At 40.6% G+C, this 15769-nt stretch overlaps 1 protein-coding gene across 5 annotated transcripts in view; it reads right to left on the reverse strand.

Moving 5' to 3' along the window:
- The window catches only part of Asap1 (ArfGAP with SH3 domain, ankyrin repeat and PH domain 1), a 324201-nt gene that overhangs the window by 65811 nt on the left and 242621 nt on the right, over positions 1 to 15769 (reverse strand). For 3 of the 5 annotated variants that reach the window (XM_046464613.2, XM_046464611.2, XM_058585738.1), the window contains 3 exons: positions 9453 to 9528; positions 7993 to 8115; positions 2505 to 2605 (listed from right to left, as the gene is read on the reverse strand). In XM_046464613.2, the coding sequence (XP_046320569.1) occupies positions 2505 to 2605; positions 7993 to 8115; positions 9453 to 9528 (300 nt within the window). The remainder of the gene's footprint in view (positions 1 to 2504; positions 2606 to 7992; positions 8116 to 9452; positions 9529 to 15769) is intronic. The other 2 variants (XM_046464612.2, XM_046464614.2) reach the window with 1 other exon arrangement.

Consider the following 15769-nt stretch of genomic DNA (forward strand, 5'->3'; position numbering starts at 1 on the left):
TGAAGCTGAGGAAAGTAATACAAAAGCACTGACCTTTCTGGCCGAGAGACTGCTAATGAGGCATTGCAGATCGCCAGGAGGAGGAGGGTATTAAGATATGCCCCTGCACAACTGAGAACAGCAGCTCCTGATCTTTGTAAATCTTCTACAGCTCTTTTCTATTAAAAAGTAGCACTGCACGACTCAGTGTGTATCGATGTTGATGCTGGATCATTTGGGCTTTGGATCCCATGTCATTGTCTAGCATAATCCCAGCAAAGCTGTCACCTAACTCATGTTACTTCACCTCTTAGGGACTCATTTTCCTTGCCTGAATCATGAAGATAATAATGCCCTCCTTCTGGGATTATGTTGAGAAAATATATGTAAAACAATTGCTCCCATGCCTCTTAATAAATGCCTCTAGACCATAAAGTTTTAAATTATTAGACATTTTAGATTGGTTTTCAAATTGTGTAACAATCCTTAAGAAACAAGAAACATTTTAAAATTGGGGTCAGAAATTACTAATGCAAATGACCCTTAGGAGAAAATCACAACATATCAGTGGTTACTATTAGCAAATGAATTTGTCTTCAGGTATAGGCACTGCAGTATCTTCTTCCACAGAAGTAACCACCAGCAACTCTGGGTTATCACGATTCACCGGGGCTGCTGGAACAATTATTAGGAGTTTGGACCACTTGACTTCCAACCTCCCAACTCTAAGATGCAATAGCTCTTCCCTTATCTCTTGCCAACAGACTGCAGCAGGGTGAGAGTGAAAGCCATATCTCACCTACCTTTTACCCCCCAGCACCAGCAGACTGCCTCACACACTAGAGTGCTTGCTGTATGCCTACGAAATGTATGAAGGCACGTGGAAGGGTGAGTATGCTAGTTTGTTTTGGGTGTGCCAAGAGTGGTTGACAGCAGTAATGGCCACTTTGAAATATGAAGGGGAGACTCCTGATGTGAAGTCAGATAGCAGGTTCAAATCTGGCTCTTGTAATTGCTGTCTGTATGATCTCTGTATGACCAGTCACAGAGATGACTGCGGGTCTCTGACAGTAGGGTAGGCACTCAGCAGATGCTCACAAAAGAGCATTTTAGGGTCTGGACTAAACAATACTGATGAAAAGACGAATCTTCCTGGGACATGCAGATGTTAACCACACAGAAATAGGCAATTCTAATTTCCAGAAAATCATGGTGATTTCAGGTGACAGTGCTTAAAAATTTGATTATTTTATACTTCTGCTTTGAAAGAAATGTAATAGTATATTGTTGCCTTTTTCTTTCTTTAGAATATAAGGACTTTCTTTTGCTCAATGCTATATATTTCAGGTTCCTTGAGTCCTAGACACAGAGGATTCTCAAAAGATACTTGTTGAAAGCATGAATAGAATGAGCATAAAGACAGCAACACCAGAAATTTGTAAGAGAAATGGCTGCAATTTCAATAAACAAAACCAATAAAACACCTATAGCTTAGATAAGGCCAAGAACATATACCCACAAGCATATACCCACAGAAAAAAAGGAGCTTTCTTTTAAAAATGGATGCCAATTAGTAAAGGAAATGATTTAAGAGTCTAGTTAAGCACTTACTGATAAATAGGATCATTTGTTCAAGCAACAAAGGCCAGTGTGGCAGGACCAGGGACAAAGTGGAACAAGGAGGTTGAAGAGAAAGACCAAGCAAGACACTCTGTATGCAAAGGGAAGTCACTGGAGCAATGTAAGCGAACGAATGACATGGTGTGCTGGATGTGTAAAAGACCATTCTGGGCCAGGTGTGGTGGTGCACAACTCTAATATCAGTGACCTGGAAGGCTGAGGCAGGAGGGTGACACGTTTGAGGCCAGCCTCAGCAACTTAGTGAGACCCTGTCTCAAAAATAAGAAGGACTGGGGACATAGCTCAGTGATAAACTGGCCCTGGGATAAATTCCCTGTACCAAAATCAACCAACCAAAAAAAGACCAGACCAGACCACTCTGAGAGCTGTTAGAGGGGAATTGGAGAGGGAGAAGACAGTGACAGAGTCCAGTTAGAAGGTGGCACCAACAGTCCAGGAGAGATGTTAGTGGACCATCTCTGGGCAGCAGAGACGGCTAGAGGTGCATTATATTTAGAGTTAGAATGGAAGGGCTTTTGTCAGATTGGCTGTAACAGAAAAGGTCAAGGTGACCCCCGAGGTTGGGATTTGAATGGCCAGGTTCACCTCCCAGGCAGAGAACAATGCAATAACTAAAAGTAGAGAGGAGGTCCTCTCACTTCTTGCCTTCCTAAAAGTACAGGTTACAAGTGACAGATGCTATTTGGAGGGGCCACAAAACTACTACTGCTTTTTTTTTTTTTTTAAAAGACAGCAGGTTAAATCTCAGACTTATGTGAAGAAAGTCAGTGCATTAGAAAACATTTAAGTGTGTTTTCCAATTTGAGAGGCTAGAAAAAAATTGCTAGTTAACAGCCCTCAGTAAATATGCCGATCACACCCTGGGACACCAGGCCCATACACACCCGTCGCTCTTCTTCAGCAGGTAACCCTTCTTCTCACTGCCGTATTCCTTATTGCCCTGGAGCTGATGCATGCTGTACCCTCCTTGCCGGCTCTGGGAATCCTAGAAAAATAGAAGCCACTAATTAAGCTAAAGCTGGAGACAATTTTCAAATCCTCAACTCTATCCTGCCATTGAGCCTTTGCCCATTGGTCTAAGAATTATGAAGCTTTGAGAGTTGTGAGGTCTTTGTCTTGGTTTTAGAGGAGGAAAAGGGCAGGAAAACATTTGCCAGTCACAAAGCCAGTCCGAGGAAGGGCTGGGCCTGGGTCTCCTGTTTCTAGTTCAGAGCCCAGCTCTACTCTGGAGTGAGTTCAAACACACACACGGTGCTGGTGGGCTACCAGACGACTCAACCCAGTTTACACAAACAGCAGAGGCAAGCACAGGAAGCAATGGAAAGACAGGTGGACCACAAAACAAACCCGTGCAACCCATGGGGGCATGCCATTGGTGCCTCACCACAGTTTCTAAGGACTATGTGGCCAAGCGGCCACTACGTTGTGAAAGCCTAAGAAACAAGTGAACCATATTGGACTGTAGCATGACAACATGGGTGTCTAGACATAGAAGTAGGATAATACATTCTCACAGAAAGTATGGACTTACTCTCCTAGACTTCGATCAGGAAGGGCAAAAGCAGAGAGAGAAAAGGCAGAATGTTGGAAAATACAGTTAATTTTGTTGAAAATGTTGACACTCACAATTTAAACATTTCATATAATGCACAAAGAGAACATTGCTGTAAGAATAATACCAGAAAACATGAACGTGTACCTTTGGAATCATGATAACCCTTGGGTGACGGGACAGTAAATATCTTATACCTATAGGGTTCTGCTGGGCCATGTTGAGTGACAGCAGAAATATAGCAGAATGGAAGAACATGAGGTACAGGTTACCAAGATGCAGTGTTGACAAGCTTCAATGCATGTAGTCAGGGAATCAATAACTCAGTGAAACTCAAAATTATTTACTTAGAAAACTTCAGAAGAGCCATAGATTGTAAGAGTTCAAATAAAGAGAGCTGAGTGCATACATCCAGTTTATAAGAGACACCTAAAATGTGGTGGTGCTGCGGGAAGCTCAACCAGCCGCACTGGTTATCTCTTGATGGATGTGCACAACACACCTCAAGGCCAGGGTGGCTTCTTTCAGACATTCAGTCCTCTGGGTGTGATCAGTGAGGCAAATTAGTGGGAGGAAAATTTCTATGACAGTGCGCCTTTGTGAGGCTATTCCAGTTGTGATAAATTCTGTGTTCAAACCTAAAAGCCTGGACACAGGGCTTGAGGGCTGACAGAGGATGCAGCCTGATATGCAGGTGGACGCTCACACTCTGACCACATTGCTGTCCTGCTCTCTCGTCAAGCAGCTAGAGCCAACTATGTATACCAGGCAAGCTGACTGATGTTAAAGAGGTCACAGATTCAAGTCACTTTCTTACTCTTGAGTAATTTCTCTAACAATCCAGATTCCTTTCATGTAACTAGACAATTTTAACATGGGCAGGGGTGGGGCATGGAGTGAAATCTGGCAATCTCTTGTGAAACTCTCCTAAATGTTTACCTTTAAACAGGGTCAGAGCCTTGAACTGCATAGTAACTGAGCTCACGGACTCCTCCCTGGTAGGCATTCCCATGCTTTCTGGATGGAGACAGGACTGAGGGACTGGACTACATGCCAGACAGGCAGAGGAGCGACCCCTGCTCTCCCAGTGCCTCCAGCTACAGTCCCTAGGAACAGTTGGGGCAATTTTCTCTTCTTTTTCAAAAATATATTTTTTTAGCATTGATGGACCTTCATTTTATTCATTTATTTTTATGTGGTGCTGAGGATCAAACCCAATACCTCACACATGCTAGGTGAGTGCTCTACCACTGAGCCACAACCCCAGCCCTGGGACAATTTTCTTGAGGGAGGCATTATAACCTGACAAAGAAAAATTAGGACTGAAAATCAGCTCAGGTAGCAGGGAACTGAGGCCTGGGACAAAATAAGGGCAGGGATTAGTGAAATCCACAAAGCTCTCTGCTTTACTCCAGTGAAATCACATGAGAATTACAACTACTGATTTAAAGTCAGGGACCTTCCCCTGTCTCCCAGAAACATTAAAAACAAAATCTAAAATCTCCTTGGATATCTTCTTAAAACCGTCTCTAAACTTGACTCATTTGATAGCCTTTAAAATACAAGTCTAAGTTTTAAAAATAAAAGTACTCATATATTTTTCTAAACATGGATTCAGATGAATGATGTATGAAAATTATTATAATCTTTAAACTTGGTGTGAAAACATTCCTTACATATAATTTATTATTTGCCCACATAAACTTTAAATTCTAAATAACAAGTGCTTGAGTTGAATGGGTTTGCTGTACATCAGGCAAACATATTTCTAAGGGTGAACAAAATGCCTTATTCTAGGCTTTGATTTTATTAAACTGAACAGAAAGAAGCAATATGTGGCAAAAGTCAAGCATCAGTAATACCAAAATGACTATTAATGAGTTTCATGGCTTAATAAAGTTCTATCAATTATCATTTGTGCACGTGGAGAAATGATGACCTTTCAGGTGGCTTAGCAGAGTACTATAAATAAATGAAAAGGATTTGCTCTTCTGAGAAAGTAGGTATTGGAAAATCATCAACACAATCATATAAAAACACAACTGAAGAAATAGATCCCGAATTCATTCATAGCATAACAGAAATTAAGTATGTATTCAGAAAAGAGAAGTGCAAATGGAAAACTCATTTGGGCAAATATATGTAATATTAAAAATAAAAAATGAACTTAAATCCTTGGGGAAATTTCATGATGTGAGGCAGGAAATGTAAACTATAGAATGAAACTGCCCTATTATTTTTAGCTCAATTTCCTATCCTCTTATTAGTACTGCAGACAAATCACTTTCTTATCTGAAACTGTATTAACATAAAATCTATTATTAAGGACTAAAATCTCAATCTCTTTAAACTACAAGCAATTATACTTACTCACTGATTTAATGGGGGTTATAAATGTTTCTGGTATTCAATTCAAAACCAAACTTCTACTGCTTCAATTTTCAATTAAGTGTGTGGATGGGTGGGCAAAGATCCCTTCTGTTTTGTCTTACTAAATGCTTATTAAACAGTTCTGGGGTGCCCAGTAATGTGCCAAATATTGCAAAGCAGACAGAGAAGAGCAATGCATGGAATCCCCCAAACTTGCAAATCACACTGTGATGGTGATTCAGCGCCTATCAGTGACTCAAACAAAAGGCTGGAATTTTTGAAATGATTCAGTACACTCTGAATATGACTGACAGACATCACCACTTAAAATAGAATATTTATAACCCTAAAGATAATTAGGGAACAAATAGTTCTTTTGGGAGGTTAGGCTATTCTATTGTAAGAGGTTAAGATAATTAATTTCATAGAACACCTTGCCAAAAGACAATAAAGACTTAATTTGATTTTGATAAGAAAAAAAAAGCCTTCCAAAAATCTGGGAATATTATTCACAATTAAAATTTTTAAAGTTTCCTTCAATGGAGCCATGTTAGAACATGGTGGGGGAGACAGGCTAAAAGATTTGTTGGATGTTTTTAATTTCTCAGGTAACCTTTTATATTACTTTACACTGTTCAGAAAGTAGTGCAATGATGAGAACTCTCTGGTGGATACTCTCCTCTCACATTTAATCTAAGTTGTTAAAAATCATTAGCTTCTAAACATCGTTTGCAACAAGAGATAATAAAGAGCCATGTGAAAGGGACAGGTATGTTGTGAAAGATCAATTTTTCTTGTAAAACACTCTGGATATGCTGCTAATGGAAACTTATTCATTAATTTGGGGTAGAATTAAAACAAATCAAAACATCTGCTTTGCATCATGTACATATTCCTTTTGTTTAGAGAAAACTTTTTCTTTAGTTAGCTTAAGCAGAATACATTAGTCTCTATGCAAAACAAAAAAGGGACTTTTTTTTTCTTCAACAAAGTATCCATATATAGGAAGAGGTAATCCTGTTGACAAAACAAAGATAGCAAGTGGTTCAGTGCATACCAGTAAGAATTCTCACTTTTCTCTCAGATACAATCTACCCAAGGCCTCCTTCCACTTGAGCCCTTCAACAGATTTTATACTGAGAAATCACTCAGGGAGGAGACATCTTCTCTAAGAAGGTGTGTGGTGGGGGATTTTCAATCTGATGCTCAGGAAGGCCTCAGATGACAGGTGCAGGAAGCGCCTGAGACTGCTGAGTACAGATATTGCCTCAGAACACACAGATCTTCCTGGCCACCATGCCTTCTCCACAGGTGAGCAGGTACTTTCACCTGAGAAAACCCCACAGCAGATAAAAAATGCATTGGAAAAGCAGAACAGCAGCAAGTTGCATCCACTCAGTGAGGAAAACCTCCAGGGTTGCTGCATAGGCCCCGTGTGGCTGGTGCAGGGCTTCCCACACTTAAAGGATGGTTGCTGCATCTTTGTTCTGGACTCAAATTCCTTTCAGAAGTTTTAGGAATTAGAAAATGTGAGAATGCTACTGTTGTGAGATAGCATGAGAAATTGACAATATAAAAAATGACTATTAATATTGCATTTGAATACTTAAATTTAATCCATAATAATCTCATAACATAAACAGGCACATTTGACTTTCTTCCATGTAACAAATGGTACTTATTTTTCAATTTTCCCTTATTATGAAATCCAACATTCAAGGTCCTTCATAATCAGAACTGAGTTTTTATCTCAGAAACCCACTGCTTATTCTTCTACCTACCCTGCCTCAAACTGTTTGCAGTCTCCTACCTCTGAGTTTCTCTCTGGCTGCAACCTACCTCCCAATAAATCCTGAATAGCACTGATACTGATTTAGGCATGACTGATGGGTTCATGCTTCTGACTCAGTCTAGATAATGAGTTCCTTGATGGAAGGGACTGCAGCTTAATACCTCAAACAGTGCTTGGCACACAGTAGGTATTAATTGAATGGTTGAACTGTCCTTTATAATTAAGGTTACTGTAGTCATCTAACATCTACCATGCACTGTATACTTTGTTTCAATATCCAAGGAATATTTTACCCAAATTTTTCTATTTATGGGGCAAAGCTTCTGTAGGATTCTGCCTCACAATATATCCTTATTTCCCTGGCAAAATGAGACATGCCCCTTTGGCTGGATATAAGGTTTAGCAACATGGGGTGTACTGCCTTTCCTTCAAGGGCAGAATTAGAACTCTAGAGTCACAGAATTATAGATCAGGGTATCTTTTTTTATAATGGAAAGAAAATTAAAATAGAGTTTCTACATTGGGCATCACTGTAGGTGCACACTGGTCCCTCACATCTCTTTGTCCCCACAACCACCCTGGAAGGAAGCCATAAATGTGCCTGTTTTGCAGAGCAGGAAACAGAAAGGGTATCAGTAGCATAAGCAGCCTCACTTACACTGTTAGCCCTGCTGGGAACATATAAACCACCTACTTCTTTCTGATCAAGCTGAAGAGAGGATTTTATTAAATCTCGAAGTGCAGTGAGCTGTTTCTTTTCTTCATCCTGGGTCTGTTTTATCTATGAAAGAAAAAAATCATCTTCTGTTACTTATCATTTATACTTTTATGAGCAGAGTTTGATTTATCCAAATATAGCACTCATCAAACAATTCAATGACACAGTAGATTTTCTTATTAGTCCTTCCTAAAGTCTTATTTTTGATATGAGAGGCATGGTCTTCTCATCCTAAGGCAGTACCAGTGAGTTCTGGAATTCATGAACAATGCACTATGCTGTCTTATTAAATAATACATCCAGGCGAGGCAAAACCCTGAAGCAGGAAGGTAAACTGATATAATACTGAGATCATTGCTTCTAGCTTTTCAAAGTGTGGAGGTAGGAATACCACGATGGGATTAGATGGGCCGGAAGAGAAGCACACGGACAACCAGGAATCCCATGGGACAGTGCACAATGAAGGTTCATGCCACACAATGAGAGGACAAGAGACTCCTGCTTTTTAAAAAAATCACTTGGAATTTAACTGTAATCTGAACCACATAAGCTATTAAAAGAAAATTACAAAATAAATACTATGTGCTTTCAAAGTTATATTAAAAACATAGGTGGAAAATTCCTTATCTAAGACCAGAGTGTTTTTTTGTTTTTAGAATTTTGGAATATATGCACAATATAATGAGATACCTTGAAGATGGGACACAAATCTAAACATGAAATTCACTTTTATTTCACATATACCTTATAAACATAGGCTGAAGGTAATTTTCTACAGTATTTTTACCACACCTACATTTTGACTGTGACCTGTCACAGGGTCATGTCAGTCAGTGCCCCAAAAGTTTCAGATTTTGGATTCTGGATGTCTGGATGAGGGATGTTCAACCTATATAAGGCATTATTTACAATGCCAAAACCTTATTTGAAGATATTTCCTCAGATTCATAAAATACATTCTTTTAATACTGCTTACAAAGAGCTTTGTGTAGGCAATGAATTTGCCATTTGTATGTTTATATTTAGCTTTTTTTCCCAGAAAAGTTTTCCTTTTGGTTTAAAAAAGTGAAACACTGATATTTTGAAGAAAAAAAAAAAAAAAAAAGCAAAATAAATCCATGACTCTGCTTACTCAGTTACGTAATTTATATCCTTCCATGGCCAAAAATTGTTCCTGACTAACCGGCATTGAAATTTGAAGCTACGTAGTCCTGAACAGAGAACCATCTAGACCCAAAGGTTATATACTCCCCTTCCTGCTCCTCCTATGCACCCCAAAGATGCATAGGAGGAATATCTGACCAGTGGTAATTGCTCTGAGCTAAACAGAAGGATCACTTAAGCTTTTCTGCTTTTGATACCATTCTCGAACAGATTTCAAATTTGCAGGGAGAACTTACATTATATAAATCAGCAGCCAGTTTTTCAATGTACTGTTTCAATTTATCAGCTGTTTTCAAGCCATCTTGGAAGAAACTATAATACAAAACATTGGCAGTTTATCAGCAATGTAAAAAAAAAAAAAGAACTATAATTACCTGAAAAATCTGAAAACACAGACCCTCTTATTTACCTTCACAAAACAAGTATAAAACAAATTTCAGTATTTTGTAAAGACGCACTACCAACAAATTATGGCTAGTATTTCACATCTGATATCATAGTCACTGCAAATTACTGTTGCAGTCCTCACGTGATGATTTCATAATGTGTCCACCCATCTACACGTAGAACAATTCCCCCTGGTTGCGCCACATTTGAATACAAGAAAGAAAAACATCTTAACTACTGGCATCCATGAAGTCAAAGTGGCCACCACGAACAGAGATGTGACTGGACAGGAGGGACAGGCAGGAGGGAGGTCAGAGTTCTTTCAGTCCCCCAGAGGGATCTGTATTCCAACACATGCTTAAAACAGAGGACTTCAAAGCAACAGTACAATGGACCTGGAAAATGGAATGTCAGCACATAGGTAGAAAGGCCTGAATGCTAACAAGAGCTAATGTCAGCGGAATGAATGAAGCACTTCAATCTCATCCCTGTTCTTAAGAAGGGTACATGGAGAACAGAGAGCACAGGACTTACTCAGGTTGTTCACACAGAGACAGACGACTGAGACTCAGGCCTCCCTGATTTGGCACCCTTGCCTGTCGACTACCAGAGGGAGACTTCCTACTGCAGGCAGAGCACTCCCCTCAGGGGCCCAGTGTGTGACATCAGCTTAGTACAATAAGCTGCAGGACACTGGTATTTACGAATTCCACTGCTCTACTGGAAGCTTCTCTAATCATGCTCCCGCTGTCCATTATTTCTCCATGGACTGTATCTGTTTTTCTGTCTCCCTACAGACAATGAGGACTATTTTATCTCCATACCACAGCCAGCCCTACATAATGCAGATGCTCCACAAGTGCCTGCAAATGAAGTAACAGCAAGATATTTTAGGGTATATTTTACACTTCTTCTCTACATTCATTGCCAATAAGATGACCTATGAGAACTGGCCTTCACAGTGGTTTCTCAAGTTCTACAAGTGCCAGCATTCTTTAAGGCTGAAATCTTTTGGTGGAAAAATTTTACCAAATTAAAAGAAACACTATTTTATAAAGTCTTCCAGCCAAAGGGACAGGGGGAAAGACACCTTTTTGGTCAACTATTTAACTGGAAAACATATTCAAGTCCTCATTTTCAGATTTTCACCACATTCTACAGGGATGCAAGTGAAACTTCTTCATACAGAATTAAAGAACTTCTATGTTATGTCCCTTGAATACTTTTCTGATTTTAACTTCTACTATTTTCCCTTAAAAACTTTAGGCACACATCTGTGATTCCAGAGACTTGAGAGGTTGAGGCAGGAGAACTGTGACTCTAAGGCCTGTCTCGGCAACTTAGTGAGATTTTGTCTCAAAACAAAACCCTAAAGGACTGGGGATGCAGCTCAGTTGGATAAAGCACCCCTGGGTTTCATCGCTATTGCAAAACAAAACAAAACCAAAAAGCAATAAAATAAAAAACAAAATTAACAACAGAAATTGTTGGCCTGCAGCCATGCCACACTATTTCCAGTTGCTTGTGCTTCTCAACTCATGGCTGACGGTGAGGAATACGAACATGTCCATCACTGCAGGAAGCTCCACTGGATGGTGCTGCTCTATGAATAAGCAAACAGATCTGAGCCTAATGCAAAGAAAGTGCTATCTACAGTGTGATCCCACTGATGTGCACACCAGGGATACCTAAGTTCAGTCATCTTTTGAGTGAAAAAAATGTGTTTTTTTTTCCTTCAGCTTCATTTTCTAAAAGCTTTCCCCTAAAACATGGCATATTACTGAAGCAAAAAAGATTAAATAATTGCTGTTTAGTCTGGGAGGACAGGTTGAAGGCAAGCTCCTGGGAAAAAGTCATCTTAGCGCCAATTTCTAGTTTTGGAAACAGGAGCAGAAATGAAGGATGGGTTGCAGAGAGAACAAAATGACCAAGAGAGCCATGAGTAAAACCATAAAGAGCAAATGCCAACATGCTACCAACCGCACTATCCCTCTGGTGATTCCTTTCTTTGCATGCCTGATTCTCTCTCCTTGAGAAGGACACAGAGCCACTACCTGTCACATTTCAGAGGGCAGCAGCTTCTCTCTTCCCCTCTTCCTCTCCACTGCAGTTGGCTGCAGTTCCAAGGAAATGCATGGGCTTGGGACAGTCAGAAGCATGATGTCCTAGCTCTAAACCTTGCTAGATGTGAGTCCTGGGGCAGGGTAGTGGCCCTACATGAAGAGCGGCATGCTCACCTCCACAAGTGCACATTAACTTTGAGGAGCACTAGACAAGCTACTTACTACAGACGAAAAGTGTTCTATCAACTGGGAGTGAAGCACAAGTGTGAGCTCTGATTACCTATCACGGAATTTGACGTGCAAATCCTCCAAATGGAAGGAAATCACCTGTCTGGCACTTGTCTCAGCCATGTTCTCTGTCCATATTTACTGAAATACGATGAGATCTTCAGCAAATTGAGAAATGATTACAACAGTCACAACAGCAGCTGGCATGAACTGAGATTTTCTCTGTCACTATTTTGCACCATGCAGGGAATACCTCTTTTTTAAAAGTTTTATTATAGAACCAACCATGTGATTAGAGCAGAGGAACCTTCAATCCTCCTTCTCCTCCCACCTATGGGGAGGGGAGTGGGGCTGGAGATTGAGTTTATTACCAGTGGCCAATAATTTAATCAAGCATGTCACATATTGGGGCTTCCAAAAAATTCCCTAAATAGATGTATTCAGAGAGCTTCTGGGTTAGTGTAGGAGAGCAGTATACCCAATTCCATGGGGATAGAAACTCAGGACCTTTTTGGATCTCACCCTATGTGCCTCATCATCTACCTGGTCACTTGTGTCTTTTATAATAAGTCAGTAAGTTAAAAAAACAAAATCTCACTGCAACTCAACGTAATAGGTAATTATCACTAGTCCTTATATAGGAAAAGGAGATGATCACTTGGCCTGGGAGAGTTCTGGAGAGCCCTGGAGATAATGTGCTTAACACAACAGGCACAGACATGTAGTTCAACACGTGACAGTCCCAGGCCAAAATGAGCTTCATTAGTTTTCTGACCTTAGAGAAGGCAAGACTGGCTTCACAACTTAATCAAGCAGCTTGAGACACATTTTAATGATACAGGATGCTAAGAAAATTTAGGTTGCCAGCTGATGGGCAGAGGGACCTCATATTTACACTGACAGGCTATAACACACCCACAGCCCAAAGTGCAAAGCCATGTTCATCTAATAGGGATACCTGTCCACTGGTAGAACAATCTTCAGAAAACAAATCAGAGCCTTAGCATCCAGAATCCCTATGTCCTTCATTTTTAGCCTACTTAATTGTGTCCAAACAGCAATGGGGAAGGAAAACCAAGCAAAACAAGAGTGTCTCCCTGATCCTCCTGGTCAGATTCTGTTTGAGTTGGCCTAGAAAGAGATGCTGTTTGACTAAAGGCTAAGAGAACCTATTTTCCAACCCACCAAACAAATTAAACAATGAAGTGACTAGCTCTCACACCTTCTGAAAGCCTGGTCTCCCAGCCTCAGGCTCTGAGTCAAGAACTAATTCCCTGCCTTCCAGGTAACAGGGTGACTTCCTTCCAGACATACTCTGCACATCTGCGGCACCAATGAGCTTGAACATACAGCACTAATTCAACAATTCAGATCCAAGTGGCACTCCTGAACCCACTCCTGGAAATCAAGCCTCAAAAACGTGGATGTCTAGGCCCAATCCCAGGCTTACCAAATCAAGGTTTCTGGCATGCTGTCTAGGAGCATGTACTCTGAAGCTGGAGACCTGGGTTGAAGATTTGGTTCCATTACTTTCTAGCTATAAGTTTTGTGAGGGTAATTTGTTTTATAGTTTTTTAATTTCATTTTATCCCTCGAGATAAAATTCACATAATAAATTTCAGTTTTAAAGTGCCCTATTTAGTAGTTTTAGTATATGTGCAACATTAAATAACCATCACCACAAATTCCAGGACTTCCATCACCCTCCAATGTCTTGCACACAGCAGTGTCCACCACTTCCTTCCTTCTCCTCTGCCCTTGCAACCATGAAATCTGCCTTTTGTCTCTATGGATTTACCTTTTCTAGACATTTTACACAGAATCATACAGTATGTGGTCTTGTGCGTCTTAAGCATGTTTCAAAGATCCATCTCTGTTGTAGCATGCATTGGTACTTCATTCTTTTGTATGGCTGAATACAACTCCCTTGTGCGGTAACACCACATTTATTGAACCATTCATTAGCTGATGGATATGTATCTTTCTATTTTTGTTTATTACTTTAATTACAGGGCTGTATTGGGTGTGGTGTCTCACTGTGGTTTTTAAAATATGTTCTTTATTTATGTTAGTTGTGAACGAACCTCCTTATTTATTTATTTATTTATTTTTTATTTATGGTGCAGAGGATCAAACCCAGTGCCTCACACATGCTAGGCAAGTGCTCTGCCACTGATCTACAGCCCCAGCCCCTCACTGTGATTTTGATCTGCATTTCCCTAATGACCAACGACGTCAAGCATCTTTTCATGTACTTTTGGGCTGTTTTTCTCTCTCTCTTTTTAAATATAAAATAGAAACTAACTTTATTTCTCTGGAAGAAGTCGATATTGATAGCTGGGGCAGCAACTCTGGCCACAGAGGCTGGTAGGAAAACATGGATGGCACAGGGGAAAATGGGTCAAACAGTTAGCACTGGTGTCCCTCAGGAAAGCTGCCCCCTTGGTCTCCTCCCAATCCTGGGGCCTTTGGCCCTGGTCTTTGCCATAAGATGGTCTGTAACCCTTTCTCTGTTTCCTGAACCACGTTGGGCTATTTTTCCAGGCACAAGATTCTAAGATCAAACAAGCCCCATAACGTGTCCATGGTAAGATCACAAGTCACATTCTTTTGGCACCCCCAAATGTCTGCCGGGGCTCTCTAGAAGAGTGCCAAGCCCTTATGGTTTCCCAGGTGTTGACCCATCTTTGGGCCAACACATCCTCCTGCCCAGGACACACACTCCAGTCACAGGCCCCATCAAAGACTAGAGGCAGAGGCAGGTCACACACTGCCTGAGGCGGCAGCCCCCAGCCTATTATGGGGCTCCTGCTCACCTCCTAGCTGGGGCACTGAGTTCTGAACCAGAGTGTGCAGGGACAGCGTCTGGTGAGAGAAATGGGCAAAGCAGAATTCCAAGCCTTCTGCTGCCTTGGCCTTGCTCTGCCCCCTGGGAGCAGCAAGTCCTCCAGGCCTGGTGGGGAGTGTCTCCTACCCTTGTCCCATGGATGGGCTCAAGTGCTTCCTTCAGAGCAGACTCTTCCTCTTCAGATGCCTTTGAATGCTTGTGATGGGCAGGGCCGCTGGAGCCTAGCAGTGGGCAGCCGGCTTGTTCCAGGTTATTTGTATATCTCTTTTAGAAAAATGGCTATTCATAATCTTTGCACACTTAAAAAATTGAGTTGTCTTGTTGAATTTTTTTCTACATTCTGTATACTGGATCCTTATCAGATAGTGGTTTGCAAATATCTTCTCCCATTCTCTAAGCTGTCTTCTCATTTACTTGACAACATCCTTTCATAAGCCAAAGTTATAAATTTGGGAGTCCAGTTCTTTCTTTGGTTTTCTGTGCTTGCTATGTCTATTTTGACACATTTTTTGGATATCTATTAAATGAATGAACAAGACTTCCAGTGAGTTCTTTATCCTTTTTGAGCTATATTTTCTGACTGCTCTGAATAGGAAATGAGAAAATGCATGTAAAGAATTCTGGAAAGGCTATACACCCTGGCCTATAAAATAAGCTCTTGGCAAATGTCAGGTTTTATTACTGTTTGTAAGATGAAGGATAATAGAGCAATGTTTGTAAAAGCTCTTGACTATGCAGATTGTAGTGATAACCCAGGTGGTAAAGGGAGTAGGTGAGCAAGAGGATGTGTTTGTTTTGAGAGCAGCACATTACCAACCATGCTCGTGTTTGAAGTAAGGAGTAATTAGAGTGGGTGAGCTGAAATGGGTAAGAAAAAGTCAAGAGCTCTTTCCTGCTCCCTTTATTTCTTCATTGTTGTAGCTGCATCCACATTAAGGTGTCATGATACATGAGGTATTGCCTTGCAAATTCACTCTTGAGTACCGGCTGATGCTGTATTGAAAATGATTTGGGAACTGGAATAAAT

Source organism: Marmota monax, unplaced genomic scaffold, assembly GCF_021218885.2.
Source record: "Marmota monax isolate L192 unplaced genomic scaffold, Marmota_monax_Labrador192_F-V1.1 WCK01_AAM20220418_F8-fsc00003, whole genome shotgun sequence".
Classification (NCBI taxonomy): domain Eukaryota; kingdom Metazoa; phylum Chordata; class Mammalia; order Rodentia; family Sciuridae; genus Marmota; species Marmota monax.